Source organism: Equus asinus, chromosome X, assembly GCF_041296235.1.
Source record: "Equus asinus isolate D_3611 breed Donkey chromosome X, EquAss-T2T_v2, whole genome shotgun sequence".
NCBI lineage: Eukaryota > Metazoa > Chordata > Mammalia > Perissodactyla > Equidae > Equus > Equus asinus.
In genome coordinates this window covers 57547515-57566624 of record NC_091820.1, presented here as the reverse complement: position 1 = coordinate 57566624, position 19110 = coordinate 57547515, and the positions used below count along the sequence as shown (strand labels likewise).

The window sequence follows — 19110 nt, the reverse complement described above, 5'->3', positions numbered from 1 at the left end:
GGCCTCCATGGTTTTTGATGAGAAAACCACTGTCATTTGAATCATCTTTCCCTTATGGGTAAGGCTTTGTTTCTGTTTTGCTGCCTTTCAGATTTTCTCTTTTTCTTTAGTTTTCAGAAATTTGATTATGATGGGGCTTGGCATGGATTTCTTTGGGTTTATCCAGTTTGGAGTTCAGTCACCTTCTTGAATCTGTAGGTTTATGTCTTTTGCCAAATTTGGGAAATCTTTAGCCATTATTTCTTTAAATACTTTTTCAGTCCCACCCTCTTTCTCCTCTCCCTCTGGGACTTTGGTGATATGAATGTTAGATCTTTTGTCATAGTGTGATATGGTCCCTGAGGTTCTGCTCATGTTTTCAGACTAATTTTTGTCTTTTGTTCAAATTGGGTAATTTCTATTGCTCTGTATTCCAGTTTATGGATTCTTCCTCTGCCCCCTCCATTCCGCTGTTGAGCCCATGTGTTGAGTTTTTTTATTTCACTTATTGTATTTTTCAGTTCTAAAATTTCCATTTAGTTTTTATTTATTTCTTCTATTTATTTTGGGTTTGTTTGGGGTTTTTTTGCAAATAAAGATTCACCCTAACATCTATTGCCAATCTTCCTCTTTTTTTTCCTCCCTGATCTCTTCTATTTCTTTACTGAGACTTTATTTCTTCATTTGTTTCAAGCATGTTCATAATTGCTCATTAACGTATTTTTATGATGACTGCTTTAAACTCCTTGCCAGATATTTCCAACATCTGTGTCATCTCTAGTTGGCATCTGTTGATTGTCTTTTTCTTATTCAAGTTGAGAGTTTCCTGTGCTTGGTATGAGTGATTTTCTGTTATATCCTGAACACTTTAGATATTTTTATGAAACCTGGCATCTTATTTAAGTCTTCTGCTTTAGCAGGCTTCCTCTGACACTATGCTGGCAGGGGAGGGGGGCACCACCCCATTACCTCCAGGTGAGGGTAGAAGTCTAGGTTCCTAACTCAGCTGCCATTGACAGCCCTGGGGGGAAGAGGGGAACCTCATAACTGCTAGGGAGGAGTGGAAATTCAGGCTCCCCACTAGACCTCCACTGATATCACCCTGGCCAGGAATGGGAGTGGCACCTTGTTACTGCTCCCCATGTGGCCTCTACCAACACGGTGGTGGGTGGGCCTCCTTACCAGTGAGCAGGGATGAAAGTCCTAGCTTTCCAATCTGCCTTCTCTGACACTACCCTAGTGCAGTGGAAGGGGAGCCTGGTTACCACTAGGCTAACTTTTTATTTTAATGTTTCATTCATTCAACAAATATGTATTTAGTGTTTATATGTGCCAGCACTATTCTAGGCACTGGGGATAGAGATGTAAATAGGACAGGTAAAGGCCTCGCCCATCATGGAGCTTAGATTCTAATGGGGGAGATAGACAATAAGCAAATAAATATTTAATGTTAGTTGCTGATAAATTTTGTGGGGGTGCTATTTTAGATAGGATCATCAGTAAAGGCCTCCCTGAGGAGATAACATTTGGAAATAGAGCTTAATGAAGTAAGGGAAGGAGCTTTGCAAAACTTGGGGTGAAGAACATTCTAGATGAAGAGCAGAATCAAAGACCCTGAGACAAGAATGGATTTGGGGTGTTTAATGTATATGTTCTAATGTGTATTAGAAAAAATATAACTATCCCATAAACTCTGATTTCATAGATATCATTGCTTAGGATGAGGTTAAGTTAAAAAAAAAAAAAGGTCTGTATAAGAGAGGTTTCCACACAAGTGGTATGTGAATATGGCGAAAATCTTGACAGTATTGAAGTTTGGTGAGCAAATCTGTCTCTGAGGTAGATAATGTTATCAGCTCCATTTAACAGATGAGAGAACTGAGGTTTAGGGAGGTTGATTAGCTTGTATAAGATCACACAGCAAGTAAGTGAGGGAGCTGGGATTCCACACAAGACGCTAAAGATCATACCCAAAGTATAGACGAGGAAGTACGGAATTTTCCTTCTGCTTGGTGGAGCTGCTTGTTGTTGCATACAACAAACCAAGAACTTTTGAAGAACAGTTGGAGACCTCTAATGTGTTTAATTAAGCATTTTTTTTCTGTTTGCCCAAAGTACTACATGCCTAAAGCAATTATATCGCTTATTCCCCTCCAGCCTTTAGCTCTAAAATAATCAAGGGGCAAAAGGGAGGTTGGAACTCATTAGAGAAAATAAGGTAAACCACTCAGGGTTCTGGAATGCCTAACTGTTGACAATTCTCTCAGTCTACCCAGAGGCCCTTTAACCAACTGAGATTCAGGTGCTGTCTTTAGCACAGCCGCCAAATCCAGCAGTGCTGAGGGGCGTTTTATGCCAGAGTAAGCAGGCCCAGCCTCCCTGGCCTTGCCGCCGAGGGGCAGCCTTTGCAGGGTTCTCACCACAAAATTCCAGAGGAAGCTTTGCAGACATCCTGCCCCATGGACTCCGCTGCTGTACCTGGACAGGGACATCCCTAAGCCATAGTCAGGCCACCAAAAAGCATTCAATGTTTTGAGAAAGGAAAGCATCTTTATAGCCTCCTGGTTTACCTACATCCTTCTGCCTCTTTGCAGCTCCAAGCATATTTTGGAGGGAGATTTCATAAAGATTTCTAAATTGAGTTAGAATTTCAAGTCTATTGTGACATGCAAATTAGTCCTGCTTGCCCGTTGGCAGCAATGCAGCTGAAGTGCCTAGAGACGGGCCATAAAATGAAAACATCAAAGTGATTAAATGTGCCCGAAGAGCATAATTGAGTGCATGAATAAGAGAAAATAAAACAAATTGATTTTCTCCAGTGCCAGAAAAACAGAATAATTGAGAACAAAATAATAGACTTTGAAGTAATCAAAGTGAGGAATGCACCATAGTGACATAGAAACAGCCAGTTGTGGGAGAGATTTATTGTGTTTCTGTTATCATTTTTACAACTTTAATTTCATTAGCTAATAAATACAAATCAATTGAAAAATCACTCAACCAGAGAGGAGGCAGTCCCAAGCCAAGATTTTTATTCACATCTCTAAAACAGGCTGAGGCGGTGATCCTTAATCTATTTTCATAGGCACACATATCCCCCGTGAGCTGGAAAACAAGTGCTGGGAGGCCTCTCTGCTTTGGAGGTGATGATATTCTCTTCTGCCAGTCACTTTCCACATATAGGTTTACAGGTCCAACTTTCAAAAGGGCCGCTTTTATACCCCGCCAAGATTTCCCACAGACAGAATTGCCTGAGTACAGCATCTTGGTTTACAGAGATGACGTTTTTGTGGCACTGACCAGCACCTATGGTCTTACGCTGGGTCATTCTGAATTCATGTGGTGGTGGCAGCAGCAGCTATGGCAGCAGCAACAGCAGGAGCACCTGCCCCTCTAGCAATACTGCCGAGCATCTGTGGCTCACTGCTTCCGTCATTGTCCCCCACCCCCGCCACAGACACACACACACATATAAGTGACATTGAAATCTAATCTAAAACCAAAGGGCCAAGCAAGAGTGTGCCACTCTTTTGGCTTCCAGCCTGGCGGTCATGATGCTCGGGCGAATCATGGGAGGGGAGCTAGGCTGCGAGGCTTCACTTGCTGACTGTAGTAATAGTGCACTGCGGACACCAAGCTATGCCGGGGCCAGGTGCTAGAAGATCACAGAGCAAACTATTTTTATGGCTCCTCCAAGGAAAGAGTCCCTCCACCCCGCTCCTCAGCTGTCCACAGCTGGGCTCAGTGGCCCTTCCCTTCAGCAGCCCCAGTGATGGCTGATGGGACTCCAATTGCCGTTTTTCCTTTCACAGGCCCTTGAGCTACTCTGACAGCTGTTGGCGCTTCCAGATGTTCATGACACACCCTACCTTCAGGGCTCCACAGTTAGCAGCCATGCCTTTGGCTCCAGTAAAGGTCTTTGGGACCACTGGGACTGTAAACCAGGATGTGCAGAAGGATTTAGCAGTGCTGAGACTGGCACTACTTGCTGGCTCAATCAGGATGGCATGGTTAATAAATTGTGCCTGCCAGGCAATTTGTCCCAGAGAATTTATCTTCCAGGAGGCACCTAGAAACTGAAAGGAGTCTCTCTGACCTTCTGGTGGCGTCCAAGGCCTAATCATGATGTACCTTAAGGTGAATAGAGAATATTAGCATTTAGCTCCTTTGTGCAAGAGAGCAAGAGTTTGTCTTCAGTTCAGGCCTAAAATCCCAGCTTCCATTTCCTACCAGTGTTTGGGTGGAGCAAAATGGAGCGAATAGCTTTCACAACTCTAAAGCATTATACAGATGTAAGGCTGTATTATTCTTCCTACCACTGCTATTCCCATTATCCTGGATTTCCCGGCCCAGAATTTTTGTCTGAAGAAGAAATGTGGAGAAATCATATCGACCAAAGAATCTGGAGCTGTGACTCCAAAACGGCTGGGAGGCGTGGCCGAGCCCAGCAGATAGACCACTCCAGGCCAAGCTCCACAGGCAGGCTGGCTGGCTGGCAGGCAAGCAGCCCACTCCTGTGATGTCACCTCTACAGTTACTTGTGCCTATCCCTCCACATGGAGCCAGCAGATTTAGGCACAGGAGGGGAGAAAAAATGAATCATAGGCTATTTTAGAAATTGCTTCAATTCTGTTTGTGACTGCAATAGTCTCTTGCAAGCTAAGACCAGAGCACCCTAACCATCAGGGTAATATCCTTTAAGTGCTGATATCCTGTAAATGCAGAAGCCTGGTGGGATTAAACCGCAGCCTCAGTTCTAATTCAGGTCAGAGGCAGATAAGTGGTAATTGGTGGTTATACTTAATTGTCATTGAAAGGCTTTCTGATGACAGGAGGGATCTACATTCCAAGGCAAGCAATACGGTTGACAATTAAGAGCTAAAAATTAAATCAGCCGTCCATATCAGCACATGCCCAAGGCTTCATAGAAATTCTTTGTTCTGCCTTTGTTCCCAGGTAGAAAGTGAGACCCTCAAGCCTGGTCGTGATGGGGCAGCCCCCGGGAAACTTTCTCTAGCCTTAGATCACACTAGATGGGCCTCCTCCCCATCTTAAAATCAGAGCTCCCTGTGGCCTCTGGGATAAAACCATGGTCTTCTTAGACACTTGGCGATCTGGCCTCTGCCATCTCTCCAGCCTCTGCCCCACCTCCCCGATGCTCATCCTGTGCTCTGGCCACAAAAACTTTGCAGTTGCCATTATACCTCCTGCTCTGTTCCTGCTGCCTGGAACATTCTCTCCCCCTTTGCCCTTCAAGATGCCACCTCCTCTGTGAGGTCTTCCATGCCCTCTCTGTATGCCCTCGGCACTCTGTACAGACTGGCCTTGTTGCTATGGACTGGGAGGTGTTTGTCTCCATACATGCCTTCCTCGTCAGACTGAGAGCTCCTTGAGGGCAAGAAATGGGTCTTGTTCTCCTCTGTGGTCCCAGCACCCAGCACAGAGCCTAGCCCATTGTCAACTGCAATAAAGGCTTGTGAAGAGGACAGAGACGGGGACCGGACTGGGCTGAGGGAGCTGGATAGGGCAGGGGAGGGGGTGCACCATCCAAGATCCGCAGATGCTGGAGGCTGATGGCAGCAGAGCAGCCTGGGCACCAGCTGTCCGAGAGCAATCCCTACAATGACTTTCCCAAAATGTGCCTCGTGTACCTCTCTATGAGAGACAATTGGAGGTGACACAAAGACATTTTTCATTTTAACAGTCAGATTTTAATGTGTATTTTAAAATGTACTAAGCACATCAGGTCTGTTCTTTGTTATTATTATTATTGCTATTATTATTATTGCTTAGGATAGATGAGGCCAAAATAGGTATTAAAATTTTTAAAGTGAGTTGATATAAAGAATATTGTTACTATTAATACAGATGTTAAATAGATATGACAGTATTCTTTAAAGGGGTACTCATGTGATGGAAGTTTCGGAAACCCTTTTCGACAGTCCTAAGTTTACTTCTCTCTTCTTCTGTGGCGCCACTTAGCCTCCAAGTGTTCTGGGATCACCCCTAGCATTCCTCCAAATTGCTATGATGCCGACTGTCTTCAGAACTCATTTGCCACTTAGCCTGGTGGCAGGCATGTGCCTTTTGTAAGTGTATGTTGGCAGCTCACACGTCTATAAGGGTCTTGAGAGCAATGACCACACTCTAAGCTTCTGTGGACTGAATGGAAAAATGCTTTATCAGCTGCCCTGTAGCTCCACAGATGTTCATGCTTCCACTGAATATTTATAGAGGACCTATTGTGTGGCAGGCCTAGTGGAGGGCACTAACAACAGAGTGATGACCAGGTCCCCACCACACAGAGCTTGTGAGGGGAGACAGACAACAAGCCAATAAACACACACAATGTTCTTAGTGTGCTCAGTGCATAGAAGAAAAGAAAACAGGAGGATGTGATGGAAAATGAGTGACTGGGGGGTGGCCACTTAGATTGGGTGGTCATAAGGCCTCTCAGAGGTGACTTTTGAATTGAGACCTGAATGATGAGCAGAGTCAGAAATGGGAATATCCAGGGACAGAGCATTCCGGGCGGAAGTAATAGCGAGTACAAAGAAGGGGGGATCCTGAAGAGGGAAAAATGGCATGTGTTCCAGCAAAACAAAGAAGCCCCACGTGGCTAAAACAGAGTGAGCAAGGAGGGTGGTGGCAGCAGACAGGAGACAAGGGCCAGACCCTGCAGGGCTTGGTAACTCAGTAGTTTGCATTTTATTCTAGGTGTGATTGGAAGCCATAGAGGGTTTTGAGCGTAGGAGTGATGTGCTCTGACCTAAGTTTTAACAGAATACTGTGGCTCTTATGTAGAGAGTAGGTTGTAGGGGACAAGGATGGAAGCAAGGAGAGCAATTTTGAGGCTATTAGCATCATCCATGCAAAGGGTGATGGTGGTTTGGGGTAAAGTTATAGCAATGATGGATGGAGAGCAGTGAGTGGATTTGGAATATATTGTGGAAGTGGAATTGACGAGACTTGCTAATGGATTGAAAGGGAGGTTATAAATGAAGGAGAAAATACAGATGACCCCTAGTCAATGTCATGAAAGAAAAAAAAGCACAAGGCAAGTGTTCTATATCTGCACTGTCCAGTACAGTCACCACTAGCCACATGTGGCCATTTAAATTTAAGTTAATTAAAATTAAATAAAATGTAAAATTCAGTTCCTTGCTTGCACTAGCCACATTTCAAGTACTCAGTAGCCACATGTAGCTAGTGCCTACCATATTGGGTAGCATAGATATAGAACATCTCCCTCATCCCAGAAAATTCTATTGGACAACAGACTAAAGATTATAAGAGGGGCCACCCATGGCCGAGTGGTTAAGTTCACTCTCCACTTCGGCGGCCCAGGGTTTCACCAGTTCAAATACTGGGCACAGACACAGCACCGCTCATCAAGCCATGCTGAGGCGGCGTCCCACATGCCACAGCTAGAAGGACCCATGACTAAAAATACACAACTGTGTACCCGGGGGCTTTGGGGAGAAAAAGAAAAAATAAAATCTTTATAAAAATTAATAAAGATTACAAGAATAAAAAGCCAGGCCACAGATTGAGAGAAATATTAGCAAAACACATCCGGTAAAGGACTGATATCCAAAATAGAGAAAAAAACGCTTAAAATTCAACACTAGGAAAACAAGGAAGCCAATTAAAAAATGGGCCAAAGACCTTAACATCCACCTCACTAAGGAAGATTTACAGACAGCAAGTAAGTGTATGAAAATATACTCACTATCATGTCACTAAGGAATTGCAAAGTAAAACAATGAGATACCACTACATATCTATTAAAATAGCTAAAACCAAAACACTGACAACCCCAAACGCTGGTGAGGATGTAACGCAACAGGGACTCTCATTCATTCTGGTGGGCATGCAAAACGGTACAGCCACTTTGGAAGACAGTTTGGCTGTTTCTTCCAAAGCTAAACATAGTTTTAACATACAATCCAGCAATTGTGCTCCTTGCTATTTACTCGAATAAGTTGAAAACTCGTGTCCACACAAAAACCTGCACGTGAATCTTTATAGCAGCTGTGTTCATAAGTGCCAAAACTTGGAAGCAACCAAGATGTCCTTCAGTAGGTGAATGGAGAACCAAACTACGGTACATCCAGACAATGGAATATTTTTCAGTGCTAAAAAGAAATGAGCTAACAAGCTCCAAAAAGACATGGAGGAACCTTAACTTGGTATTGCTAAGTAAGGAAGCCAGTCTGAGAAGGCTCCATACTGTACGGTTCCAACCATATGACATTCTGGAAAAGGCAAAACTATTGAAACGATAAAAAGATAAAAGTTGCCAGGGCTTTTGGGGAAGGAAGGGAGGGAGGAATAGGTGGAGCACAGGATTTTTAGGGCAGTAAAACTATCCCATGTGCTACTGTAACAGTGGATACATAACAGTATACACTCGTCAAAACTCATAGAATTGTACAACACCAAGAGCGAACCCTAGGGGCCGGCCCGGTGGCGCAGCGGTTAAGTTCGCACATTCCACTTCAGCGGCCCGGGCTTCGCGGTTTGGATCCCGGGTGCGGACATGGCACCGCTTGTCAAGCCATGCTGTGGTAGGCGTCCCACATATAAAGTAGAGAAAGATGGGCACAGGTGTTAGCTCAGAGCCAGCCTTCCTCAGCAAAAAGAGGAGGATTGACAGCAGGTGTCAGCTCAGGCTAATCTTCCAAAAAAAAAAAAACAAAAACAAAAACGAGTGAACCCTAGTGTAAACTACAGACTTGACTTAACAATAATGTATCAGTATTCATGCATCAACTGTAACAGATGTACCATACCAATGCAAGATATTAATCATAGGGGCAACTGCCTGCCAGGGTGGAAGTGGGGTCAGGGGGGATACGCGAGCTCTCTAGACTTTCTGCTCAGTTTTTCCGTAAACCTAAAACTACTCTAAAAATAAAGTCTGTTGATTCAAAAAAGAAAGACTAAAGAGAGTGCTCACTAGCACCTAGTACCTGGCAAAGAACAGACACTCCATAAATGTTTATTGAATAAGTGGATGAACAAATGAGTCAGTCAGTGAATCAATAGAAGCCAGGCCTCCAGAGTCCTAATTCAGTACTCCTTGTACATTAGAGGTAAGGCGACGATATAATTTATTGTCCAAACCAGGATATTTGAGAGTGAAATGGGGTGCCCTTAGGTGTAAGTTAGAACCGTCTCAGAGATAACCCAGAGGTCACAAACTGGGGGCCCGTGAGCCATGTCGTGCCTCCAAAATTGTTTCATTTGGCTTCAATGTCCACACAATATTCTTTAAAAATTTAAATCACTTGTCCATGTTTAACACTGGAAACTTTGCATAAAAATGTGAATTTCTGACTTCTCTTGAAAAATGGAGAGATCTAGTCATACCAGGTCCACATTCCTGCACAGTAGTGAATGGCTGGAGCTGAGTAGCAGCTGCCCACTTTGTGAGCATGTACCTTCCTGTTTGCCGTAGATTTCGCCATTCTTTGTTGTACCTCCTGCTCTAGGCCAAGTGTGACTTTCCATTTATCATCTCACACTGTTTTGGTTTTGTTTTCTTTTGTAATAGAGTTAAGGAAAAAGGAAACTATTTCTTATACTTATGTCATGATTCAAAGTAGGAAAAGAAAAAAGAATCAAGAGGGCTCCATGTGTCTTGCCAACACCCCCCCCAGCCCCGTCTGCTTGACTCACATACAGTACATTCTTGGCCTCTATAGGCGTTTGACTTTGCCCCCTCTTGTCTGTACTCTGTGTCTCCCCAGGCCCCAGACCATGCTGGACTTTAGAATTTTCTCAGGCTGCCGCCCACTGCTGGAGAAGCTAGATGTGAGGGAAAAACAATGGGCATTATTTAAGGTTACATTTTTATTGTTACCCAAACTCAATATTGCTCATCATCAACTTTTGGTAGAAATAATTTCTGTTGTTTTTCTTAATTGGCTCCAAATGTAACTGGAGAGTGAGACAGAGCAGCAGACAATACAGCACCCACCTTTCCTTTCTGTGAACATATGTTGTGGGAACACTTGGACATGGAATTTTGTTCATCCATCCATTGACTCATTCATCAAGCTCAGGCTGTACTTGCAGATGGAAAGACCCTAGCTCTGCACCAGGATCCCCTGTTGGTTTTCCTCAGCAAAGGCAACAACACAAGCAAAGGCCCACATGGAGATAGGAAAGTATGCATGAGTGCGTTTAAGCTAAGGTGTGGGACTTCATTCATAGGTAGTCGGGAGCTGCTAAAGTGTTTCTGGAGCAGGGGGAGGCATGTGCTCACAGCTAGCAATTGTATGGAGGAAAGCTCCAGAAGCCGAAGCACCAGTTAGAGGCTGTTGCAGTGACCTGTGGGATGAGAGATGCGACTAAGGTAGAGACAGTGAAATAGAAAGGAGAGGGTGGATTTGAGAGACTCTTAAGATCAGGCTTGGCAACTCATAAGATGTGGAAGGGGCTTGAACTAAAAGATGAAGAATCAAAGATTATCCAGAGATTGTGAGCTTAGGGGTTTAAAACACCAAAAGCATGATCCAAAAAATTAACTTTTGCTTTGCAAGATTTAAGAGAATGAAAAGACAAGTTACACAACTGAGATAAAATATTTGCAAATCATATATCCAACAACAGATTTGTATCTAGAATGTATAAAGGACTCTCCAAACTCAACAGTAAAAAAAAAAATCCAATTAGCAAAAGACATGAAGAGGATATGCAGACAGCAAATAAGCACATGAAAAGATGGTCAACATCATTAGCCATCAGGAAGATGCAAATTGAAACCACAATGAGGGATCCCTACATGCATCAGAATAGCCAAAATAAAAATTAGTGACACTACCGAATGCTGATAAGAAGGCTAAGAAACTAGATCCCCCATACATTGCTGGTGGGAACGCAAAATGGTATGGCCACTCTGGAAAACAGTTTGGCAGTTTCTTCCAAAAACTAAACACGCAACTACCATATGACCCGGCAGTTGTACTCTCTGGCGTGTTTCCCAGAGAAATGAAAACTACGTTCACACAAAAACTTGTACATGAATGTTCATAGCAGCTTTGTGTGTAACAGTCAAAACCTGGAAACAACCCAGCTGTCCTTTGATGGGTGCATGGTTAAACAAACTGTGCTGTGTCCACACCATGGAACACTACTCTGCGATAAAAAGGAACAAACAACGCACACAACAACTTGGATGGATCTCAGGGCAGTACGCTGAGTGAAAAAAGCCAGTCTCAAAAGGTTATATACTGTGTGATTCCATTTATATCACATTCTCAAAATGACAAAATTATAGAGCCAGAGACCAGATTAACGGTTGTCAGGGCTTAGGGATGGGGAGGGGAGTTACTGTAACAGGGTAACGTGAGGGAGATCTTTGTGGTGATGGAATGGTTCTGTATCTTCTTGTGGTGGGGGTTACACGAATCTACACCTGATAAAATTACATAGAACAATACACTTAAACACACACACAAATAAATGCATGTAAAACGTAAAATCTGAAGATGGTCTGTGAATTGTACCAATGTCAATTTTCTAGTTTTGATTTTTTAAGATTTTTTTTTAATTTTTTTCCTTTTTCTCCCCAAAGCCCCCTGGGGCATAGTTGTATATTCTTCGTTGTGGGTCCTTCTAGTTGTGGCATGTGGGACGCTGCCTCAGCGTGGCTTGATGAGCAGTGCCATGTCTGCGCCCAGGATTCAAACCAATGAAACACTGGGCCGCCTGCAGCGGAGCGCACAAACTTAACCACTCAGCCACGGGGCCAGCCCCTGATTTTTTTTTTTTAAGATTGGCACCTGAGCTAGCAACTGTTGCCAATCTTCTTCATTTTCTTTTTCTTCTTCTCCCCAAAGCCCCCCAGTACATAGTTGTATATTCTAGTTGTGAGTGCCTGTGGTTGTGCTGTGTGGGTCGCCGCCTCAGTGTGGACTGATGAGCGGTGCCATGTCCACGCCCAGGATCCAAACCAGTGAAATCCTGGGCCACTGAAGCAGAGCACGCAAACTTAACCATTCGGCCAGGGGGCCGGCCCCGTGATATTGATATTAAATAATGATTTTATAAGATAGTGCCACTTGGAGAAACTTGCTTAAGGGTACCTCTCAGTACTTCTTGTTTTTGTTTTTATTTTTTTGCAACTTCCTGTAAATGTATAATAATTTTAAAATTAAAAAGCTAAGTACCCCCAAAACAAAAAGGATTGAACTACTGATACACCTAAAAATTTGCATGAAACTCAAAGGCATTATGCTGTGTGAAAGAAGCCAGTCTTAAAAGGTTACATACTGTTTGATTCCATTTATATGACATTCTCGAAAAGACAACACTTACAGTGATGGAGAATAGGTCAGTGATTGCCAGGTGGTAAGAGGGGGAGGGGAGGATGTGACTGCAAAAGGATAGGACGGGGAATTTGAGAGGGTAATGGGACTGTTCAAAATCATAGAACTGCACATACAAAGAAAAGTCAAGCTTACTGTATGTTAATTTAAAAATTAAAAATAAAACTAGATAACCAAGTGGGTGCTGCTTTGTTTTTTATTTCCTTCCTTCCTTTCTCCATCCATTCATTCAGCCATTTATTGAGCATCTACTGTGTGTGAGGCACTGTGCTAGACTTTGGAGATCAACCAAAAGTAAGACAGCTCAGGCCCCTACCCTCATGGAGCATTCTTCCTGTTTCAAGGGGGAAATGGTCAGTAGGGTTTGGAGCCCAGTGTTCCAGCTTGGGGAAATGGGGCAAGGCGAAGACTGCGGGGGGACCAAGTGAGCAAACTTTCATTCCTAGAGCCCAGTCCTGTAGGAGTTCAAGTGATCGCTTTCCCTTTAAAGACTCTTAGGCCTGAGGGCAGGGGAAAGCCCCCAACTCATATTTCACAGGTACTCACAAGAGAAAATGGCTAGGAGGGTTGTACCCTGCTAATGAGGGGGGAAAGGTTGAGGGTGGGGGAAGATCTGATGCTGTTGGTGAAGTGTGAACTCTGAAAAGTGTCAGCTGAGTGTGTGTGTGTGTGTGTGACTTAACCGTTTGTTTAGCTCATGACTCTGTGGATCGGCAGTTGGGCTGGGCTCAGCTGGGCAGTTCTTCTGCTGGTTTCGGCTCGGTTCACCAAGCACGGCGGTCATCTGCCTGTCAACGGCCCCGCTCACATTTCTGGTGGGTGGGTGGCTGGCGGATGCTGGGGTGGCTGGGTCTCTCAGCATCCAGCAGGCTGGGCTGGGCCTGTTCATATTTGGGGTCTCAGGATTCCCAATAGCAGCAAGAGAACAAGCCCCAAAATGCAAGTGCTTTTTTTTTAAACAGCTTTCTTGAAGAATAAGTCACATATGTTACCTGAATTTGAATTTTGTTTTCTCTCCTGTTTGCAGGGAATCTGAAGCATGTGGTCTAGTTGACAAAAAGAGATCAGGTTTCCAGAGCCGAGGAGCAGTGCCTGTAATGAAGACAGCGTGTTTATGCGAGCAGTGTGTGGAATTTGTGACTGCAGGGGAAATTTGGAAGAAATTACTTCCTGAAAATTTCCAAGGGGCACCAAGTGGCAGCTGGCCTCCTGGGGTGAGGCAGGCAGGCACCCCAGAGGCCTCAACTAGGCCTAGGGGAAGAGGGAGATTTCCAACATTTAAAGTGTTTATTTTTAAAAAACACACAAATGCCATTTTTAATCTTTGAAAATTATTTTTAAGTGAGTTGGGGAGGGGGGATTTTTACTTTCTTAGAGGAGGCAGATCAGAAACTGGAGGAAAGCGCGGAGCTTTGGTCACCAGTTTGTGGGGCAGGGGGCAGCTAAGAGGCAGGGTTTGGGCCTCACTCCTATCCAGGGACAGCCTTGGGGGAGGGGTTCTGGGTAGCAGACTGGGAGGAGGGGAGAAGTCCACCTGTGTTGTTTTTAGGATTATGGGCCTATTTTGTTTTTTAATAAAATCTTTGAAAACCTGCCTCTTTGTCCCATTGTCATTCTAAAGTGCCACACACAGTTCTGACACATTTCCTCTCACTGAAGCATCAAGAATAACCCTGCTGCTTCTATGTTCCTCTGGCCCAGGCTGGGAGGCTGACTCTGAGTGCTGGAGCCCACTGAGGAACTACTGTGTCCCCACTAAGTCCTGGGGACAGAAGGCCAAGCTCTGTCCTGTGCTGGGGACTGTCCTGGGCGCTCACGGGAATACAGACGCTGCAACCATGGAGTAGGTCTTGCTGGCACCCGGGGAGGGGCTATCCCTGCCTGAGGAGCAGTTCAGGGAGAAGGGCAGCTGGCAAGGCAGATCGAAGAGGGGCATTTTGATGAGTGGAGAGGATACTTCCCAGTCAAGTGTAGACAGTCAGCGCACTTGATGAAAATGGGATTTCCGTTGTGATGCGTTGGTGTTACTGTAACCTCGGGGGAGAAGGCAAGATGGCAAAATGCGGATGAGGGTAATGAGAGATGAGAAAGCAGAAGGGGCAGCCAAACGTCATGATTTCGTAATTTGATTCACCAAATGTTTATGAAGTTCTTCCAACTACTGGCACTGGGATAGGAGACAGACACGGCCCCATCCTGGCTGTCTAGGAACTCCCAGACAAGGCAAGGGAGGAGGGAAAGAACCAGATCCCAACTTATTTTGTGTTCTGTCACCCACATGAATCCAGAGCTGTGGGAGCACTGAGGAGAGAGCAAGTCGCCCCGCCAGGGCGGCATCGTGGAGCATTTCAAAGGGGCTGATATTTGAGCCAGGCCTTGTAGGGTGAGTTGTATTTCCCCAGGCCTCTAGGGGGGTGGGGAGGGCATTCCGCAGAAGGGAGTGGAAAAAGCCTTGAACCAGTGTCCCGAGATGGGAATAGCCAAGCTTTTATTAAACAGCATCAGGGCGCCTGGTTGGCTAGGAATACCAGTCACTTCAAATGCCCACTATTCTAATTATACACTCTCGGCTTAAGGGCAGTCTTACTTATACCAAAAAGAAGGGGGATGAAAAAAATAGAAGAGGGGGGAGGTGCTGAATGAGGCAGTTGGGGGTGGGGGGAGGCCAAAGAAGGCAAATGGGAACTCTGAATCCCCAGCCTGCAAGAGACCACCCGCCAAGGTTTGTCATCTCAAAGGCTGCTTAGTCCGGTTTCGGCTCCCCTATCCCAGTCCTTTCTAGGTGACCCACCCATAAAGTCATCACCCAAATTCCTGTGAAGGCCTCAGCCCCGAGCACCAACCGAGTGGTAAAGTGGTGAATACTAGCGCTCCATTTTCCTTTCAAGGGGAATGGACCCGAGTGAAAAGGCACCTTTTCCCGCTGGGCCGCCAGTGCCACCTTCTCCTCGCCACCACTGGGGCTCAGATGGTGCTCCCCAGAGCAGGCTGTGGAACTGACCCCTGCTGAGCCTCCCAGAGGCCAGGCCTGTTCCTGAGAGGGGGCAGCACCTCAGTGGCCTTCAGGATTTCTTTTCATTTGATTCTTCTTGAAAACATCAGATAGAACTAGGAATAATTTTAATAATTTTTAGGCATGGCATTCACAAAACAAGCAAGACAGATTGAGTTGCTCTGCTCAGTCTAAACTCATCAAATTGTACACATTAAATATGTGCAGCTCTCGGTATATCAATTATACCTCAAGAAAGCGGTAGAAAAAATGTACTCTGCTAAGAATTAGCATAAGCCCCTGGGGGAAAAAAGACTGAAAAGAAATACACCCAAATATTAACTGAGGTGGGCTTCTATTAAGCAGGAAGGCATAAGGATAGTTTAATTTTCGTTCTTTCTACTTTTCAATATTTTCCAAATTTTCTGTAGTAAGCACGGTTCCAGTTTTATAATATGAAAAATAAATAAATAAACTTTAAGAAAAAAAAAGAATTGATCTGCAGGGAAGTTACAGATCAAAGTAAATTCAAGACACCCACTGAGAGTTTGTGCTCAGGCCCTGGGGCCGTTCTAACCACCCAGGAGGTTCTGAGCTGGCCAGGAAGACCGGTCAGGCTGCAGGGCCCCTGATTAACAATTCACTGGGTTGGAGAGGGTCTTTTTAGCTAAAGGTGGCTTGAGGCTGAGGCAACTTTGTACCCAGTGTGAGCCTGCCTTCCCTTCAGGAAATGGCTGCCTTTGTACCTGCAAGGACCAGCCATAATAACCATAACAATGATGCAAAGCAATCATTGGAATATGTCCCATTTTACAAATTGCTTTCATTTATAGTATGTCACTATCCACCCTGCTGGGCGAGTATTATCATCCCCACTTTATAGATTAGCAAACTGAGGCTAAAAACTGTGAAGTAACTTGCCTAGTTGTAAGTGGCAGAGCCAGGAGGCAATCCCAGTTGGAACTGCAAGTTCCCTTACTTTTTCCACTGCCCCACACCTAGTGCCACCAAAATATTTTTAAACTGTGACTTTGGAGTAAACAACTTTCTTATTGCTTCCAAAGTCCAAGCTGGACCAAGCCACGCTGCTCCAGGCCCTCACCACACAATGACAACATTAATTAGTTGTGTGCACTTCAGCAAGTTACTCGAACGTTCTGAGTCTGTTTCCTTAGCATAAAGTGGGGCGAATAATTCTTGCACCTCATGGGCTTTTGTGAGTGCTGCGTGAACTATCACAGATGGAAGGACTTTGAAAAGAGTCTAAAGCATTGTATGCAGGAGGGCCTGCCATGAACACGGGCCTGGAAAGGCCAACCTCTGAGGGAAACCCAGTGCTCCCGGGATCCTGGGAGCCCCGCTGACCTCCACTGTCTGCAAGGCACGCACAGAGGCCAGAGAGTTTAGTCTGTGTCTGCAACTCAAGGGTTAAGAAAACAACCATTTAAAAAAGAATATATATATATATATATATATATATATATATAGGATATGCCCATATTTGCATAAAACATCTTTGGAACGATACACAAGAAACTAGAGCACCTCAGTTGCCTCCAGGCAGGGGAACCAGGTGACAGGTGGCAGGGGAGTGAGGGGGACTTGCACTATGTTCCTTTCTGTACCTTTTGATTTTTGAACCATGTGAATGTCTTACCTGGTCCAAAAAAAAGTAAATAAATAATTTTTTTTTAAACCAATGGAAAAATCCCAAGCCAGTTTCCCTTTGGGGGGTGGATCTGCCTCTGCTGCCTTCACCGTGAGCTGTCGCAGAAAGAGCAGTATATTTCCAATTCTATATTTAAAAGACTCTTTCTAAAGCAGAAAGACTTTATAAGAAAATCAAATATTGTCATTCAACCAAAAAAAGAAGAAGGGGAGGACAAGAAAGAAGGAAAGCAAACAGCCATCTAGGCGGAGCGGGTCTCCACATCTCTAAGCCCCTACGCAGAAAGCTCCAGCAGCTCCTCCCCCGTTGCGTCTGCCAAGGACAAGACCCCAGGCCTCCTGCTCAGTGCCGGGCCCCACGCTGCCCAGCAGGGCTTTGGCATGTGTGCAACATATGCACCTGGGCCTCAGACTGCCTCTGTTGAAGTCCCCTCCCTGTCACTCACTAGCTATGTGACATAGGCCAAGTAACTCTCTCTCTCTGAGCCTTAGTCTCCTCATCTGTCAAATGGGGACAATACCTGAACCTACTCCGTGGGGAGGTTTCGAAGGATCAAAGAGATAATGAAGGGAAACACATAGTAGAGTACATACTAGAAAGCAGTATTAGATACTGCTCCTAGGCTGAATGGGAACCCAGTCTGGGCAGGGAGTCTTCCAGAGGTTTCCTGGCTTCAGGAATTAGGGAAATAGTATGCAAATTCGTGTGACTGTGCATTTGTACATTCATCTGGGGCAAAGAGCCATAGTTATTATCAGATTCTCAACATTCAAAGGGGTTTTTGTGGTCCCCAAAAGGATGAGATCTACAGATGTAGAGGTAAAGACAGACATGAACTGAACCCTCTAAGACAGGGGCCCCTCGCCTCAGGGTCTCTGCACGTGCTCGTCCTTCTGCCTGGAATGCCCAGATCCTCCACAGACCAAATCCTTCTCATTCAGTTCTCAGCCACAGTGTCACTACCTCAATAAAATACCCTGGCCACCCATCTAAAGTAGCCACCCTGCCCTCTCTATTTCAAAATACCATTTATTTCAATACTATGTATCATTATCTTATTCATTTTTTATTTATTCCTACACACACCCTAGGAGAGTGGGAACTTAGGCAGTTTCATTGCTGCATCCTCAGTGCCTGGCATGGTACCTGGCATGGTACCTGGCTCCTGTAATCCTCAGTACATACCAATGGAATGGTGGAAGCATGTACTAAGACAGAGCAATGCCTCATACTGTGGGTATTGTGGGACACAGAGGAGGGGCAGGCAGTCTAGACTGGGGCGATCATGAAGGCTACAAGCAGGTGACGGCACTCAAGGTTGGGCCAGGTGTCAGAGGCAGGCATTCCAGGCAAAGGCACATGAAATTTAGGGAAGTGACAAGCAGTTCAGTGTTGCCAGAACACAGAATATTACACAGTATTCAAGCAAACCAACTGTAAAAAGATATTTTTAAGACAATAGGGGAAATTTGGACATGGACTGGGTGATGTTAAAAAATTATTGAGGGCAAGCCCAGTGGCATAGTGGTTAAGTTCGTGCAACCTCCTTTGATGGCCTAGGGTCCACAGGTTTGGATGCTAGACACGGACCTATACACCGCTCATCATACCATACTGTGGCAGCATCCCACATACAAAAAATAGAGGAAGATTGGCACAGATGCTAGCTCAGGGACACTCTTCCTCACACACAGACACAAAAATATTGATAGGGGCTGGCCCCATGGCCTAGTGGTTAAGTTGACATGTTCCACTTCAGCAGCCCGGCGTTCACATGTTCGGATCCCAGACGCAGGCCTACACCACTCATTAGCCATGCTGTGGCAGCGACCCACTTAAAAATTGAGGAAGATTGACACAGATATTAGCTCAGGGAGAATCTTCCTCAGCAAAAAAATATAGATAGATAGATAATTTTGTTAAGCACAATAACAATTATGTTATGTAATGGTATGGTAATTATGTATTCATTTAAGTCCTCATCTGTTAGAGATACAAAGTGAAGTATTTACAGGCGAAATAATATGTCTGGAGTTTATTTTAAAATATTGCAGAAGGGGAAAAGTGTATGTGTGTGTGGCAGCGGGTGGTCAGTAGAGATAAATGAAACAAAATTAGAAAAATGTTGATCA

General features: G+C 44.8%; 1 protein-coding gene across 5 annotated transcripts in view; it reads left to right on the top strand.

Annotated features, from left to right (window-relative positions):
- The window catches only part of HDAC8 (histone deacetylase 8), a 199857-nt gene extending 185945 nt beyond the window's left edge, over positions 1–13912 (top strand). The window contains exon 10 of one of the 5 annotated variants that reach the window (XR_011499883.1): positions 13345–13911. Coding sequence is in view for 2 of the 5 variants with exons in the window: in XM_014847580.3 (XP_014703066.1) it covers positions 13345–13367 (23 nt within the window). In the remaining 3 variants the exon portion in view is untranslated. Of the gene's footprint in view, positions 1–13344 lie in introns of all 5 variants that reach the window. The other 4 variants (XR_011499882.1, XR_001399070.3, XM_014847580.3 and 1 more) reach the window with 4 other exon arrangements.
- Positions 13913–19110: the final 5198 nt, after the last annotated feature.